This window comes from Mytilus trossulus, chromosome 2 (genome assembly GCF_036588685.1).
Source record: "Mytilus trossulus isolate FHL-02 chromosome 2, PNRI_Mtr1.1.1.hap1, whole genome shotgun sequence".
Classification (NCBI taxonomy): Eukaryota; Metazoa; Mollusca; class Bivalvia; order Mytilida; family Mytilidae; genus Mytilus; species Mytilus trossulus.
This window is the reverse complement of record NC_086374.1, coordinates 74,165,495-74,183,708: the sequence shown is the minus strand read 5'-3', so window position 1 is coordinate 74,183,708 and position 18,214 is coordinate 74,165,495. Positions and strand designations below refer to the sequence as shown.

The following is an 18,214-nucleotide window of genomic DNA, read 5'->3' as shown; positions in this document are numbered from 1 at the left end:
TCTGCTCTTTCATATTTAATGTTTGCAACTAATAGTATACTACTATTCTTTGGCCTTTTCTTATGCTTTTGCAGTAAATGCATGTTTATTGTTTACCCTATATTTTAAATCATATCTGTTTTTCACTGTTTCTTTTATTTATTCTTCTATTCTTCCATGTTGTCAATTAGCTAGCTTTTATCAAAATCAAGTTAAATTATATTTCTACATTTATGAACCTAAACTTGTTCAAGATTTTTATAGAAATTGATGTGTTCATGCAGCTTAATGCCCCCATTATTTTAATCTTTTGCATTTTATTTTTCAGATACAAAGATTGAAAGACACATGGTTAGTTTTACGTCAGAATCATACCAACAGTGCCTTTGTATTCGACACAAAACTCAAAACTGCATTTAAAACTCTTAATGATGGGAGTGGGTTACTTCCCTTACAAAATGTGTGTATTCCTGACATTGCACCACTTGTTGTTTTATTAGAGAGAGATATGGACACTGCATCTATGCAGCTGCCATGGGAATCCTCTGATCCAAACTCAGGACTGGACATTCTGTTGACGCATTTAGATACGGCAAGGCTCGTAACAGCACAGTGTGGAACTTACAGAATTAATGGACAATCAATCATCAAGAACTTTACAGAAGATGTAAAAACTTGTGATATATTTAGAACAGAATTTCATATGAGAATGTGTTGGGGTGCTAAAGGAGTAGTCGTAGGTAGAGAAGATCGACAATCAAAATTTGAACAATTGTTAACAGTGTTGTCAAATCGTACAGAAAGTTCAGATGATGATGGTACCGCTGTTTAAATATACTCCTGCTTAGTTTATTGAAATGTGAAAGAGTTATTTCCCTTGACAGTGTTATCAAACGATAGACAAAACATTCAAATGATGATAGTACAGCAGTTAAAACATACTCCTAAGTTTGTAAAAATGTGAAAGAGTTATTTCCCTTGACAGTGTTATCAAATCTTACTGACAGTTCAGAAGATGATGGTGTAACAAAGTGTTCAAGAGTTATTTCCCTTGAAAGCATTATCAAACTGAAGGTTAAGAAGATAATAGTGTATTATAATCTTAAATAAGTTATTTCCCTTAACAGGTTTATCAAATTATATCAAAAGTTTACAAGATGATGGTGAATTGAAATGTTAAAGAGTTATTTCCCTTGATAGTCTGGCATATCAAATTTTACTAAAAGTTCATAAGATTTGAAGTGTATTAAATTGTGTAGAGTTATTTCCCTTGAAAGTTGAAAGTCTTATCAAATCCTACTAAAATTTTAATAGATGATGGTGTATTCAAATGTTAAAGAGTTATTTCCAGTGACAGTGTTATTAAATCTTATTTGAAATGCAAAAGATTATTGTATAGTGGTTTCAATATACCCCCGATTAAAATATTTGAATTAGAAGGAGTTATTTCCCTTCAATTTAAAAAAAAAACATATTCGATATCTCATCTTGTAGGTAAAATAACTGAATACATTTTTTTTTATATTACTTAATGAGTTTCTTTCCTAATCAGTTAAGTGCAGAATGTGATGGAATTGTTACAACTGTAAAAGAATTGAATCAAAGAAGTTAAATCCAATTGACCTATGATGTGTTTTGATAATGAATTCCAAACATATTTTTAGGCTTTTCCTCCCATAACCTTTACATTTCTGTTTTGGGTTGAGAAGTTTTCAAACAATTATCTTTTTAAAATCTGTATAGATATTTGAAGGTGTACTCTTTTGATATAACAGTCTTCAGAATTGAGAATAATTGGCCAAATCTACATAAGAAAAAAGAATAGAAAATTTCAGGTACAAGAAATAAAAAATAGAGATCAATGACCTAAAAACTTACATAATTCAAGAACCCCTGAACTGGACCTTCTTACATTGCCTTTGATTTTCATGCAAAGACTGAATCACAAATTAAAATAAAAATATTGTAGACATCTAATGTTTGTGAACACTTTTCTTTATATTGTAATGGCTCCATTAATGTATGAATAGTGGTTTGAATATTGGTCTTATGTTTCATTTCTGAGCATTCTACCAAGTTTTTATCCATAAATTCAGAAAAATAATATTTAATTCTTTACTAGCGCCTATAATGTATATGTACATATGTTTTTTGGAAGAATCCGTTGGTTTATTACTGTTGTATGTTTGCAATGACATAATATGTTAACATGTGCTTCTGATATGAAACGTGCCAATTAAACATGAACATGATGAATGTAGTGAACAGAAAGGAAGACAAAAATGATAGTATTTGATATGTAACACAATGTGATTAAAATCAGATCTTTAACTCTGCTCCAATAGATTGTTTTTTGCTCATTTAAGATCTGAAGACACCCCATAAGGGACCATGTTTATTGACCTTTTTAATTATCTGATAAAATCTTTCCATGCCAAAGTCTCAGCATTTTTACTATCAAAATACTTATTGGTAAACTGCAAAGTATTTCCTAGTATAATTCTGAAACTAGAACTTCCAAGTTGAAACTATATAATTTCTTGATGTTATTACCATTTAATGCACTAATCTGATTGCACATTGAGGCAAACAGTAAAGTGTCATTGTTTTCACCATTTTTATTTTATGAATCATAAAGGAGTAGGTCCGGTAAGAGCCCTTTTTGGCCCCAAAATATATCAGTTTTACAAAATTGTTAAAATGTAAACTTTTAGTTATTTATTGGATAGTAGAATGGTTCTGCTACATAAATATTGGCTGTTTTTGGCAATACAATGCACATATATTGAGAACTAGCACTATTAAGTCATGCTAAATTACTGAAATCATCAAAATTCAAGCATTTTAGTTAAATTTTAGACGGTTTTTGTGTAAAACGAAAGTGGCCGCATTCGTGTTCATCCAAAATATTAAAACGGAAGTTGTACTTGATAATAATACATAACATATATAAAGATTGAGGATGAAAACGGATGCGGCCACTTTCATTTTTGACAAAAACCATCTAAAAAGTGACATTTTTTCGCATATTTGGTAGATTTTTCATATTTTAGCTTGAATCGGATCTTTTTTTAAGACTAAATGAGTTAGAATATTTAACAAAAAATAATTGAAACAAATGAAATAGACACTTAAGTGTTTAAAAAGTGGTCAAAATCTTTCGTCAGATGAAACTGAAATTTGAGGCCAAAATCGTTTAAAAAAAATGAAAACCAAAAGTTTTTATCAGAATGTGCTCATCTATGTTTAGGAAAATATCAAAGTGCCAGTGTCTCACTTAAAATGATTGGCTAATTAAAACTTTTCTAAAACTATATCTTAACATTACTAGCTGTACAGGATGTTTTCAGATCTTACATAAAGTACTAGCAGATCTGAGCAAATCTATCGAGGCAAAGTTAAAATCTAAATTTAATCAGATTGTATAAAACACAACATATTATGATAAAAATTTTGTAAATATGTATGCATTAATGTATTTTTGTTGCTTGATGATTGCATGTTGTGCAATCTGGAAGCCGGAAAAGGGATCTACTTAACTACTACAGGATAAGGTAGACATCTATATATACTGGTACATTGTTAAGCAACCAGTATTTTTGAAGTCTTAAAGAAAAGTGTGGTACAATTTAAACAAGACATATGTCAAAATCACTTCATTTACCTATTAATTAACCCTTGTGAAAAATTTAACATGACATTATTTTTTTCAACCTCCACATTGAAACAACAGATATCCCAGAACTTTCCTATACAGTTGTACCAATTACCACAGTACTATGAAACATTCCTTTGATGGACCAAATCTAAAGTAATCTATAAAATGTCTCCTAGTGTGAAACTTACATCTGTATTCATTTACATCTATAATTATATTTGCCTTTTGTTAAATCATACATAAAAAAGCTATGAAAAATGTTTCTGAAATCTAGATTTAAAGTAGGTTTACAAACTAATATTTGCTGAAACTTGAGTTTAAAATATATTTTTTAAACTTGCATTACTAGAGATCAAGAACAAAATATGCCAGTACAATAGTACATCTTTATTCAGTGTAATTGTACATCATTTTTTCTTGCAATAAGAAAAGAAAACATAACTATTATGTATATCAAAGAACTTATTTGTCCTGTCTTTTATATATCATATTGAAGTTATCCAAGAATGGAAAATTTTAGTGGCTTTAGATATATATAATTTTGTTTTTGTTTTTACTATGCAATGCTATTTTTTCAGTGGATGCATGAACTTTTTCATATTCATGATGATATATGCAGTTTGTGAATAATTATTATATATTTGAATAATTACATTAGATGTAAGTTTCATTATAATACGCTATTCTGATTGGCTAACATGTTATTCCGTAAACAATTGCATTAGACAATAACATTTATCATGCATGATGAAACGAGGTCCCACAAAAAAGTGCACAGGTGAATTAAATAAAACTGGATAAAAATCGTGTTTTTTGATTTTAGCTAAAAAAAATGTAATTATAAGTATTGAATACTTCTTTTTGAAACTTTATAGGGTTGTAAAAGCGTTGACCGTGCGTACATTTTAATAATGAAGCGCATCCGCGCTTCATACAAAATGTACTTCGGTCAACGCTTTTACCACCCAATAAATTTACAAAAAGAAGCATTCAATTCTTAAATACACCTAATCGCTATTTATTCTATTCCGGATAAGTTCTAAAATTACACAACTTTTTCATCCAGTCGAAGCTATCTGGGACCCTGTTTAAACAATTCACCATGCATGATACTTTTTAAAGAGACCTGTTTAAACTATCATATATACTTCAAACAGAATATTTTTTTACTTCAATTTTAATTTCGAAAAAAGTGGATCATACTAACTCAAAGTTTCTTGATGATCACTTTTTAAAGTTTTTCCTCCCTCAGCTCACTGCTGATGACCTCCATTTTCGGCCAGCGTGACCTAAACAGGAAGTTGTATAAATGACTGTTTTTCCAGGAATGGACTAAATAGCGATAAGGTGTATATTAACATGCTGAAATATTCACACATGTTTAAATAAGATGGTTCAGTTTGGTTTTTTTTCCTTAGATGGTTGTCTTTTTATTTTCAGGCATCATTAAAGTTACAGCTAAATATATACTGTAAAAGGTGAACCAACTTAATTTCTTGGATACTTTTATTCACATTTAGACTTCCTGCCAATTTCAATGATTTATTTTAGCAATTGCCTTACTTTGTTCATGTATTTTTAAAAGAGTGGACCCTATGTATGGGAACATTTGTGACAATTCTTTACTCATAGATTTTGTTCTTTATTCTCCAAAGTTGTGAAAATTAGAACGGTAAGAGGTATAATCTTCTTTAAAACAATGAAGCTTAAAAAAACAAAACACAGTCCGGTATAAAAAAAACTTTTATTTCATGATTTATTTTTTAATTTTTTTATCTCAAAAGTTAAATATGTATATGATATAAAATGTATACTTGATTATTTATCAGATTTATAAGTTTCAGTTGTGTAAGGGAAATAACTCTTGTCAATTTCTTCTAGAGTATTGCTGAGATTTATTGAGTTTTAATCATGTATTATCTGACTGCACAAAATGTTAACTTTGTGCACACAATATGAAAGGTTTTTATTAGTTTTTATGGAAGAACATAACCATCTTTAAGGCGGAATTGATTGTTTTACAAAGGCTATACATTTTAATGTTGTTTCTATATTTGTAGATAGTAATTTTCATCAATATCAGCATCAAAACATTTATAAAAAAGACATTGTTGAGTCTGTTATTGCTTATGAAAGATATTTATTATAAAGATATTAAAGAGTGTCAAAATAAATTGATGTATCTTGTTTAATTATTTTCTTCTCAAACTCTTTGTTTTCAAACTTATTTGTTTATAAAAAAATAATTGTACCTTTCCTCATGACCTATTCATTTTCTAATCAACTTTAGTTTGCTTGATCTTTAATTTCTTCATTGGTAAAGTTCATATTGGCTTACTGTTGTACAAGATATTACCAACAGAGTTTGACATGAATACCATCAAATTAAAGGAACAAGAAAGACTCATACCACAATATAAGAAAGCAAATTGGGAAGGATTCAAAGAAGACCTTACAGCACTACATAGACAACTGAGTCAAATTTATAGATCTAAAATCATAAATGCGAATGACATGTGGGTCAGAATAAAGAATGCTCTGCTCAAAGGAATAAAAGATCACATACCACACAAAAAATCCAAGAAGAAAAATAAACACCCATGGATAAATGGAAATCTGAAAAAGCTGACAAAAAGACAACAACGGCTCTACAAAAGAATGAAGAAATCACAAGATCCGAAAGTAAAAGAAGAATATAAAGCCCTAAAGAAAGATGTACAAAAAAAACAACGAAATGCGTATTGGCAATACATCGAAGATATTATCACTCCTCAAAACGATGAGAAACCATTTGAGGGATCAAAGAAATTCTGGTCTTTTGTTAAACACAAAAGGAAAGAAAAGATTGGCATAACATCACTTATGAAAGAAGGAAAACTGTTCACTGAACCAGCGGATAAAGCGAACATCCTTAATGCACAATTTCAATCTGCATTCTCTGAAAAAAGCACTTTCACAAAAGATCAATTTATATCATCTAAGCGAATGAAAGCTAAGAATACATCACCAATTATGAAAAACATAACCATAACAACAGAGGGCATAGACAAACTACTGAAAAACCTGAACCCAAACAAATCACCAGGTCCGGATGGAATATCACCTAGAATCCTCAAAGAACTACATAGTGAGACAGCACCTCTCCTACAGTTACTGTTTTCAAAATCCCTAGATACTGGAGTGGTTCCAGATGACTGGCGTTCAGCTAACGTGTCTCCGGTTTACAAGAAGGGCCAAAAGTATACTGCTTCAAACTACAGACCAATCTCACTGACGTCAATTTGCTGTAAAGTGATGGAACATATAATTGTATCATCAATTATGACCCATGGTGAAAACAACCAAATCCTTTACAAATTGAAACATGGTTTCAGGAAAGGCAGGTCCTGTGAAACTCAGCTCATCGAATTTATTGACGACCTAGCTAATAACATGAACATGGGACAACAAACAGATGTGCTGATAATGGACTTTGCTAAGGCCTTTGATAAGGTCAATCACAGTTTACTAGTAAACAAACTACATACTTATGGAATAAAAGGCAACACAAACAGGTGGATAAAAAACTGGTTGAGTGGAAGAACACAAACTGTTGTACTAGAAGGATGCAATTCAACATCAGTCCCTGTTGACTCAGGAGTACCACAGGGCTCAGTCCTTGGGCCAAGCCTGTTTCTATACTACATCAACGATCTGCAAGAAGATTTAAATGCTACAGTTCGCCTGTTTGCAGATGATACCATCGCCTACCTGACAATAACATCAAAAGACAGTGGAAAATATTTACAAGAAGACCTTGATAAATTAGCTGAATGGGAACAACTATGGTGCATGAAATTCCACCCCGACAAATGTAACATTTTGAGGGTAACAAACAAGAAAACACCAATTCAAACATCATACAACCTCCATGGTTACAATTTGGAAGAAGTGCAGGCAGCCAACTATTTAGGTCTCACCATTCAAAACAACCTAAAATGGGATCAACACATACAACAGATAACTGACAAAGCAAATAAAACACTTGGATTCCTGAGGAGAAACATCAGAATATCATCAACAAAAGTAGAGCCAGGCTTATATTGGACTAGTAAGACCACAATTAGAATATGCCGCATCTGTTTGGGACCCAACAACAAAAGAATCAATCTACAAAATAGAACAGATACAAAGAAGAGCTGCGAGATATGTGACAAATAAGTACAAACCAACTGCAAGTGTCACAGAAATGATAGACCACCTAAAATGGAAACCGCTGCAACAACGAAGAAAGGAAACCAGACTTGCAATGTTCTATAAAATATAGAATAATATGGTAGCAATAGAGAAGGAAGGACGACTCACACCATCTGTAAGAAAAGGGAGAAATATACATTCTAAGGCATACCAAGTACCACACTCGCGTATTGATGCACACAAGACTTCATACCTACCACAGACTATAAGGGACTGGAACGCCTTACCACCAGACATCCCACAGGCAGAGACACTAGGTGCCTTCAAGGCCCTAGTGTCAAACCTCTAGAGCCTTGGAGGCTCCTACTGTTTTTAGCCAGTTTTTAAAAGTTTAATATAAATTCACTGTATATAGTTAGTTCCACAGTCTTATTTCAACAATTTATTTACTTGGATGTCTTCTCCTGCAAACGGAACTCGTCAGAAACATATATAGCAGAATCTTCAGTTTGTTGAAGGAGGCTATTATCCGACAGAAACAGAAACTTACATATTTGGATTGATATATTTTATTGAATATTTGTGTTAAACTTCACAACCCTCTTGGTGTTATCATGGCTTCCAGTTTGGAATGGTGGATGAAGCTTGACTGAGGCATGATTACCTGGAGAGAACCATGACCTTCAGCAATCCTAGTCAATTAGAATTAAAGAGTCGAGTACAATTGACATGAACTGGGTTTAAATCATAAACACAGTGTTGGTATGTTATAAGACCAATTGGCCACTAAAGCCCTCAAATGATACTGAAAGAATTTTTATTTTACAGGTACATGTATTTTAAAAAAAAACAATTATAATTTACCATCTTCAATGTAGCAATTTTTTTAAGAGAATCAACCTCAACAACTATGGCATACGATATGATCATATTCCACAACAGACAGCAAATTTCAATGCAAGTGTTTTTCCCCTGATTTATGGAGATCTAATTTTCTCCGTTTGAAAAATCTTTTTTTTTTGTAATTATTTTATTTTTGATGATGAAACATGTGAAATTACATATCATATTATTCGATACACATTTTAAAAATAAAGTAATACTTGACAGATCAATTAAGTCATAAGGATAAAATAAGATATCTGTTATACTAAAATTACGAGGTCCAATTTGTCAGCCGTCATCACGTAAAAACGACGAATCAAAGAATTCAACTTTATATATAACTAATATAGTACAAAGGTGTAGATTAAAAATTACACCACTCCAGGCCCTTTTGTTTTCCACGTAATTAATATTGCCAATAATTAAGAAGTTCCGTCTCGAGTCCGATACCAATACCAATAGTATATTCATCTGTTACCTATTACCTTAGGGACCGGTCAAAATTTCTTGATGCATGGGACCGGTGCAAACTGTAATGGGACAAGCACTTTTTGCAGTGTTTACAGGAATGGAACTCAATGTTTTTTTCATTATTGGCAAGCATGGGACATGAACTTTTTGAAACAATGTCTGTATATAAAAAAAAATTATTTGATAAATCTATAACAAACAAAAATAACATCATGAACATCTAGCAATGTGAATTTAACAGTTACAACATAGCAAATTAATTTTCAAGGTTTAAAGAACAGTGAAGGCAACAAAAAAAAATTTTAAAACAGAATAAACATGAAAAAATACTTTGATATAAAATTAAAAAAATATATACAAATTTGATTAGATATTTTACATGTATTACTGTTTAACAAATGTAAAAAAACGAATTCATGGATAGTGTTTCTGCAAAAAAAAAGATTGATTGTCAAATATAAATCTGTCCTCCCATAAATCTGAGTTGTCTCCTATTTACCAGAGTTGTCTTTCCTGACAGAAGGTATTTTTCTATTAAATATCACTTTTATTTTTTACTAATTAATTAATTGGGCGACCTAATGATCCCATCAGAACAACAAATTTTATGCCATGTCACAGATTTTTTTTTTTTTTTTTTTTTTTTTTATCTGAGACCAGTATCATGATGATATTTGTGTGTTTAATATGAAAAAACATTTGCAGAAAAGCCAAAATTTTTTGTACATGTAATATATATTAAAATTCCTTCTCTAAAGAGTAGATAACTGTGAAAATGAGAGATAACTCCGTTTTATGGGAAGACAGAATAGCGAGAACAATGTATGACATAAAATAAAATCAACAAAATATGATAAATCTATTGGCACAATCTGAAATCCTACAAGCACTTATGTGTAAAATTTATTATGTAAAAGAACAGAGAAAAAAATAAAAATAACAAAAAGCTTAACCATCATTATTTTTCAGCTATCCAAATACATTGTAGCATGAAATGTATTCACAACTTTGATCATGTTTTTGTGCTTTAACATGGGACACACACTTTTTTACCAGGTAAAGTGCATGGGACAAGCATATTTTTATTCTGCCAGTAACCATGGGATCAAGAGAATTATTTCAGACAATTTTCTTTTTGCACCGGTCCCATGCATCAAGAAATTTTGACCGGTCCCTTATATGTACGTTCCGCATTTGACAGGCGCACCACCAAACGGTGTATTCAGGATATGCTATATACACGGGTCATAATCACAGGGTTGACACTACTAAATTGTCAATTTGTTACCTATTGTAGTATTTTAATCAGTAAGACTTTATAAGATAACAATACGAATACTAAAAATAAGGCGTGTATGTACAGATTTCAATTTGTTAGCTGGCATGACGTAAAACAGCGAATCAAAGAATTCAACTTTAATTATTTATAACTAATATAGGACAATGCTGTCGATTAAAAAAATACTCCATCCCAGGACCTTTTGTTTTCCAAATTATTAATATTACCAATAATTGATAAGTTCCAGTTAGACGGGTTCAAACAGAAAGATTTGAAAGCAGAGAAAACTGTGATAACTATCTTATAATCGGCATGACTTTATCAGATGACAATACTAATACAAAAATAAGTCTTGCGCATAGTTATATACTTTAATTCAGTCACGGACCCGCGATATCAGGGGTGTGTTCTAGTAGATATAAATATTACAAATGATTGTGTTAATTGATCAAATAAATTAAATAAAAGCTGCTTCTAACAAATGCCATTTCTGATCCATTTTTACTTTTTGTACAGTGGTATTTTTCTATATTAATCCAATATTTTAAATATTCTAACCCCACCATATCTTGTGGGGGATATGTTCTTACATCTACATTTGTATATATAATATTCGAATAACAACAAAATATTATTAACTGTTTTACTGTTAACAAATCCTCAGACACACCTAAAATGACTTCTTTTGCACTGAAAGGCAGAAGCATGCCATAATTTTTAATCCAATCTAAAACGGATAGCCAGAAGTTTTGTGATACATTACATTCCCAAAAAATGTGAAAAATATTTTCCTTAATTTCTGAACAAAAAGTACAAAGTTCAGTTTCTTTTAATTTACATTTCAATAAAAATGAATTACATGGTAGAATCCTATGAACAATCTTCAAAATCTTGAAAAATCTTTTATCTGGCTCAATACTATGGCAGAATCTATGGTTATCAAATTTTGTATGATGATTTTTTTCCCCTTAGTTTTCAACTCCCCTTGTTGGGCAGTAAGTACCATATAGTTTTCAAACATTGCAACTTTTATCAAATTGTCTTTATTAAGGATGTTATAAATCTAAAAAAAAAAGTGTTTCCAAATACTTGCCTCAAAGGTCATATACCTTTGTACATTCCTGCTTCTTGTCTGCTTCTCCAAGCAATTGATTGTCTTTTTTTCTTAAAATTGAGAATGGAAATGGGGAATGTGTCAAAGAGACAACAACCCGACCATAGAAAAAACAACAGAAGAAGGTCACCAACAGGTCTTCAATTTAGCGAGAAATTCCCGCACCCGGAGGCGTCCTTCAGCTGGCCCCTAAACAAATATATACTGCACATTTTGCAGCAAATAAAATTAAGGCCTAGTGATAAAAGGTTCGGAGTTGTATCTTGTTAAAGTAAACTAGTAAAAGGCAGACTCCAAAGAAAATTCAAATACATCAAACTAAAATGTTTTATTCCTGACTTGGTACAGGCATTTTCGAATGTAGAAAATTGTGTATTAAACATTGTTTTTGTAGGTAGCTAAATCTCTCACTTGTATGACAGTCTCATATATTTCTATTATATTGACAACAATGTGTGATCAAAACACAAACATAATAGGCAAAGCTGTCAAAAACTGAGGTATAGCAGTCAACATTGTGTTATAATCTTAATCACTCTAAGCAAATAACTATTACATCAAATTGGCTTATATAGACACTGTAAAGACAAAGAAAATAAGCACATATGAAAGACAAGAATAAAAAAAAGAAGACTAAAGCAAAATAACATAATGGCTTGGTGTATAAATCATTAGCCACGCCAAAAGTATATCAAAAATGAACTAAACAGTAAAGGTTAAAAATATTCAAAAATACGTCAGTACCTAGAATCTATACTCTAAAGACCATCTTGTATTAATTGTGAAGTTGATACAGAATATTTATCAACAAGGTCTTGGTATTTTGCAATGAACTTCTTTTATGAAATGGTACAGACGATCTTTGACATATCCCCAGATCATCAACTTTCTGAACACTTCTTCTTATTTTGACAAGTGTCTGAAGTAACTCTGATTCATATGAAAATAAGAAGAGATCGACAAGGAGAAGCTTACAGGCCGTATCCGAAGGAATGCCTATATATTTTTTTTTTAAGTCTACCTCCAAATTTAACACATATGTCTCCAAAAGAGACCAAATGACATAGAAACTACCCGTATTTGGTCCACTTAGGGTTGCTTATATCTTCTCTTTGAAAGTATTGGACATATTGTTACAGAGAGACGAAAAATACCAAAGAAACATTCAAACTTATTAGTCGAAAATAAACTAAACATTCCATGGCAAACCGATGGGAAGAGACCAAAACATAAATAGTAGTAAATATTTATAACACTTTCTGTTACTTTCTGTTCATATCTGTAAGATTTCGTTCAGCGATATATTATGAATACTACAGAAACACATGAACTTCCGCGATGAACATAATACATGATGAATTTCAATAAAGAAAAAAAGAAAAACAAACTTTTTTCCCCTTCCAAACTTACTTTTATTTTTTGTCTATCTGATGAGTTAAGCCTTTTTCAACTGATTTTTATAGTTCTTTCTTATGTTGCACTGTTATACCACTGTCCCAGGTTAGGGGGAGGGTTGGGATCCCGCTAACATGTTTAACCCCGCCATATTATTTATGTATGTGCCTGTCCCAAATCAGGAGCCTGTAATTCAGTGGTTGTCGTCGTTTTATGTTTTACCTCTTTATTTTTCGTTCATTATTTTACATAAATAAGGCCGTTAGTTTTCTCGCTTGAATTGTTTTGCATTGTCTCATCGGGGCTTTTTATAGCTGACTATATGCGGTATGGGCTTTGCTCATTGTTGAAGGCCGTACGGTGACCTATAATTGTTAATGTTTGTGTCATTTTGGTATTTTGTGGAAAGTTGTCTAATTGGCAATCATACCACATCTTCCTTTTTATATATTAGAGACAGCTTGAAAGAATTGGTGTGAATATTTCATAAAATAAAAAGATCAACGTAGAATCAAATATTGATTCATACACACAACATTTGGAAACTTACGTTATTAAGATGATTAGGAAGACTGCATACATGAGTTTCTTAGGAAGAATGAACGGAAAAAAAACAAGCATCATCTCTTAACTTCACGGAAATAGTTATCAAAGGTACCAGGATTATAATTTAGTACGCCAGACGCGCGTCTGGTCTACATAAGACTCATCAGTGACGCTCATAACAAAATATTTATAAAGCCAAACAAGAACTAAGTTGAACAGCATTGAAGATCCAAAGTTCCAAAAAGTTGTGCCAAATATGGCTAAGGTAATCTATGCTTGGGATAAAAAAATCATTAGTTTTTCGAAAAATCAAAGATTTGTAAACAGGCAATTTATAAAAATGACCACATTACTGATATTCATGTCAACACCGAAGTGTTGATAACTGGGCTGGTGATACCCTCGGGGATCAAAACGTTAAGAACAAATCTGATACCTCACACAGCTTTAGTATACGCAATTTGTGTACTCAGCATCTTAACCAGGTTTGAGAGTTTAGAAAATTTACCTTCTTATCCTAGATAGAATTCGTTTTTCGGCAATGGAACGATATCAGATTCGGTTCATTTGATTGAAATATCTTTAATCCCAGCTTTTCAATTACTGTTTTCATTTGTGTTAACATGGTTTTATGGATTTTTTTTGCCGTTTTTTCCTATGGTAACATTTCCCAAACTGTGCAAAAATCTGCGCTTCTGACTTTTAAAAGTACAAAATATGGATAACGAAAGATAACTCATATAACTCATATAATCAAGGTGTACAAGTACTAGCAAGCAATATTAGGAACATCCTCTTTCCACGTTCTTCACGAAGGTCTGTGAATAATCAAAATAGGGGCACAAAACATTATTATCAAAGTCAAAATAAGGACAAGTATGTAAGAAGTGAAGCAATGGGAAATCACCAGAACTATAGTTACAATGAAGGGAATACAAACAACAGTTGGTCATTCCATGAACCCGTCCAGACACAACTGACAGAAGATCATAAGTATAATCCATATGGGAACAGTCATTCCATTCAAGGAAGGGATGGTCGTCGGTCCAGTGAACAACATTATACGGAAGATCACAAGAGACATGAATCAAATCAACGCATTAATGACTTCGCATCCACTATTGCATCAGCAGTTGCTGGTGCATTCAGGGATTTTGTGTAAACTTGAAACTAAAATGTTACATGTATTTCCCAAAATCATTAATAGTTTATATTTATATAATTTTGTACGATGACATAGAGCATCTTTTTTGGGGCAATTTTAACAATGTTTTTATTATGTTTTGAGAAAAACAAAAGGATTGTGAATAAAAATTCATAGATTTTTTATCTTTAAAATAGAATTATTAGAACAGAATTGTTTATACTGTCTAAGGATATCAGGTCTATGCTTTTATCTTAAATTGGGAATATTGTGATGTGTATTAAAGTGTCCAAAAAAATATCCATTTCAAGTTGGAATGTAAATGGTTTGTTTAGAAGGTTAAGTGGGGGTCTTAGGACTTCTAAACTAGATGATGAAAACTTTAAAAAAATTATGTCCTCTGATATTATAGGACTGTCAGAAACTCTTGCTTCTTCTAAAGATATTTTGGCATTAGACGGATACAAATGCCATGTCAATTGTAGATCTGATTCAAATAAAAGTAGGGGTGGATTGGCAGTATTCATTAGAAAAGAAATTTTGACAGGAATTAAATTGATTGATAATTCTGTTAATGATATCATGTGGCTGAAGCTTGATAAAAATTATTTTGGTCTGACAAGGGATTTATTTGTTTGTTTTTTTATATATTTCACCAGCAAACTCATCTTATACTGTTCGTACCAATTGCGACAAACAGCTTTTTGACAAATTATACAATGATGTAGCCAAGTATGGTACTTTAGGGGAGATAATGCTATTAGGAGACCTAAATGCGCATGTAAAATGTGATGAATTAGATTTTATTACAAATGAAGTTGACGATACTTTAGATGATTTTCTACCAGTCAACTATGAAGCTGACTGTATTCATAAACTTAGAAATACAGAAATTCCACAAAGTACTAACACTTATGGTAAATCAGTAATTGAGATATGTACAGAGTCCCAGCTAAGAATTCTAAATGGGAGAACACTTGGAGATTTTAAAGGGAAAATAACTTTTTACAATCATATGGGGGTATCTATTGTTGACTATTGCATCTGCAGTGCATCATTTCTATCCAATATTAACAATTTTACAGTTGGACAATACTGCCCTACACTTTCTGATCATTGTCCAATATCAGTGCAGATTTTATCTCATTCAGTACAAGAGACTGTGTTCAATTTGCAGAAAAATAACTTGAAAAGAATAAAAATAAAAGGAGCTCTGGAAGAAGTATTTAAAGCTAATATTTTATGCTATGATTTTAGTCTAATTATAAAAGAAATAGACACACTGGTATTGGATAATGATAATAATAATAATGATCATAATTTTTTGGATCCCAACAGTCCACTTTTAAAAGGGGTAAATGAAACTGTTTCAAAAGTATCCTCTATGCTTTATAATGCAGCTTTTGTGGGTAATGCAAAGAGTAGAAATAAAAAAGGAGTGAAACGTAGAAAAATAAAGAAACCATATTATGATGGGGAGTGTGAAACTATGTACAGAAATGTTAAATGTTTAAGTAGAAGGTTGTGTGAGACACCTTGGGATAAAACTTTGAGATTATATGTATTACAACAGAAAAAGGAGTATAATAGGCTAGTAAGAAAGAAATATAGAAATTTCGTCAAAAAGTTTTGGTTAATATTTTGGAGGCAGAAAAACGCAACCCTCAAGATTTTTGGAAAGCCATAAATTCTTTAAAATCCAATACAAATTCTGATCCTAGTTAAAATATTACTCATCAGGAATGGTTTGAATACTTAAAAAAGCTTATGAATGTAAATCAGAAGGATAATTTTTCTAATGATGATAAGTTTATTGATCAATTTAGCTCTGATATTCTCAATTATGACATGACAACTGAGGAGGTGATACTTGCATTAAAAATTGGATTTAGAAGTGGTTGCAGAACAAGTGATCATATTTTAACACTTAAAACTATTATTGACAAGGCTTTCAAATCATCAAAGAAATTTTTTGTCTGTTTTGTAGACTTTAAAAAAAGCTTTTGACACAATAAATAGAAATGCACTTTTTCACAAACTGTGTTGTTATATATAAATGGATCATTTTTCAAAATTTTACAAAACATGTATAGAGAGGTTCAATTTTCAGTAAAGTTTAGTGAAGGGTTAACACAATCCTTCAGCTCCACAGTTGGTGTAAAGCAAGGGTGCATTTTAACCCCTACATTGTTCTCTCTTTATATAAATGACTTAGTTAACATATTGGACAGCTCTTGTGACCCTACTGTATTAAATGATAAAAATGTATCTTGTTTATTATATGCAGATGACCTAGTGTTAATATCTGAATCAGAGTCTGGCTTACAACAATGTTTAGACAAACTCAACACTTACTGCGATAAGTGGAATTTAACTGTAAATCTAAACAAAACTAATGTTATGATTTTTAATAAATCAGGTAAAGTCCTTAAAAATTATAACTTTACATTTAATGAACACACAGTTGATTTGACCAATAAATATAAATATTTGGGTATTTTATTTAAGCCCTCAGGAATTTTCACTTATGCTGTCAATCATCTCTGCAAAAAAGCTTCGAAGGCAATGTTTTGCATTAGAAAGCTCCTATTCTCAGATAAACTTAATACCTATCCACATTTAAAACTGTTTGAAAGTTGTTTAAAACCTATACTACTTTATTGCAGTGAAATATGGGCACTTAATATGTTAGTTAAAGATAATTCGAGTCTTGAATGTAGATATTTGTCTTTTTTACCATCAAAAATCCAAATAAAATTTGCTAAATATCTTGTTGGTGTAAATAAAGCTGCAGTAAACACAGCAGTTTTAGCAGAAATAGGTATGTTACCTATTGCTATTGATGCTGTTAAGGCTTCGATTGGCTATTGGTGCCATTTGATAAATGCAAAAAAAGATAGTTATGCTTCAAATGCCTATAAATGTAGTTTAAATTTAAATAATGGTTTTGCGGTGAAATTAAAAAATGCTCTTTCAAAAATAGGGTTTAATCATGTATGGGAAAATCAATGTACATTCTCTAAAAAGTGCCTTATTAAATCTGCATGTAAAAAATTAGCTGAAAGGTATACAGATTTCTGGAAAGACAGTCTTTTTAACGACCAAAATAACCCAAATGGAAACAAATTAAGAACATACAGAAAATTAAAAAAAGAATACAAATTAGAATTTTTTTTATTAATAGATTCAGATCGATACATGATATCGAATTTTATAAAAATAAGAATAAGTAATAGTTATCTAAATATTGAACAGGGTAGACACCGTAAATTACCGTTGGAAAAAAGATTATGTCCTCTCTGTAAAAAGGATGTAGAAGATGAATATCATTTTACTTTAAAATGTCAAATTTTAGAAAAATGTAGGCAAAAACTTTTTCAAGAATTAGAGAATATAATTCCAGATTTCACCAAAATGTCTGATGAGGAAAAATTTGTATTTATGTTTACTTATAATGAGTATGACGTAACTAAAATTATTGTCAAGGGAGTAAATGATTTATATGTATTAAGAAACAGCCTAGCTGATAAGAAAAACTAGTGTAAGTATAATATTTTATAGTATTTG

General features: G+C 31.1%; 1 protein-coding gene across 9 annotated transcripts in view; it reads left to right on the top strand.

Annotated features, from left to right (window-relative positions):
* Window positions 1-5,811, top strand: part of LOC134708002 (SH2 domain-containing protein 3C-like) — a 60,831-nt gene extending 55,020 nt beyond the window's left edge. For all 9 annotated transcript variants that reach the window (XM_063568214.1, XM_063568213.1, XM_063568218.1 and 6 more), the window contains exon 7: window positions 308-5,811. In XM_063568214.1, the coding sequence (XP_063424284.1) occupies window positions 308-811 (504 nt within the window). In that variant the 3' untranslated portion in view covers window positions 812-5,811. The remainder of the gene's footprint in view (window positions 1-307) is intronic.
* The last annotated feature ends 12,403 nt before the right edge of the window (window positions 5,812-18,214 follow it).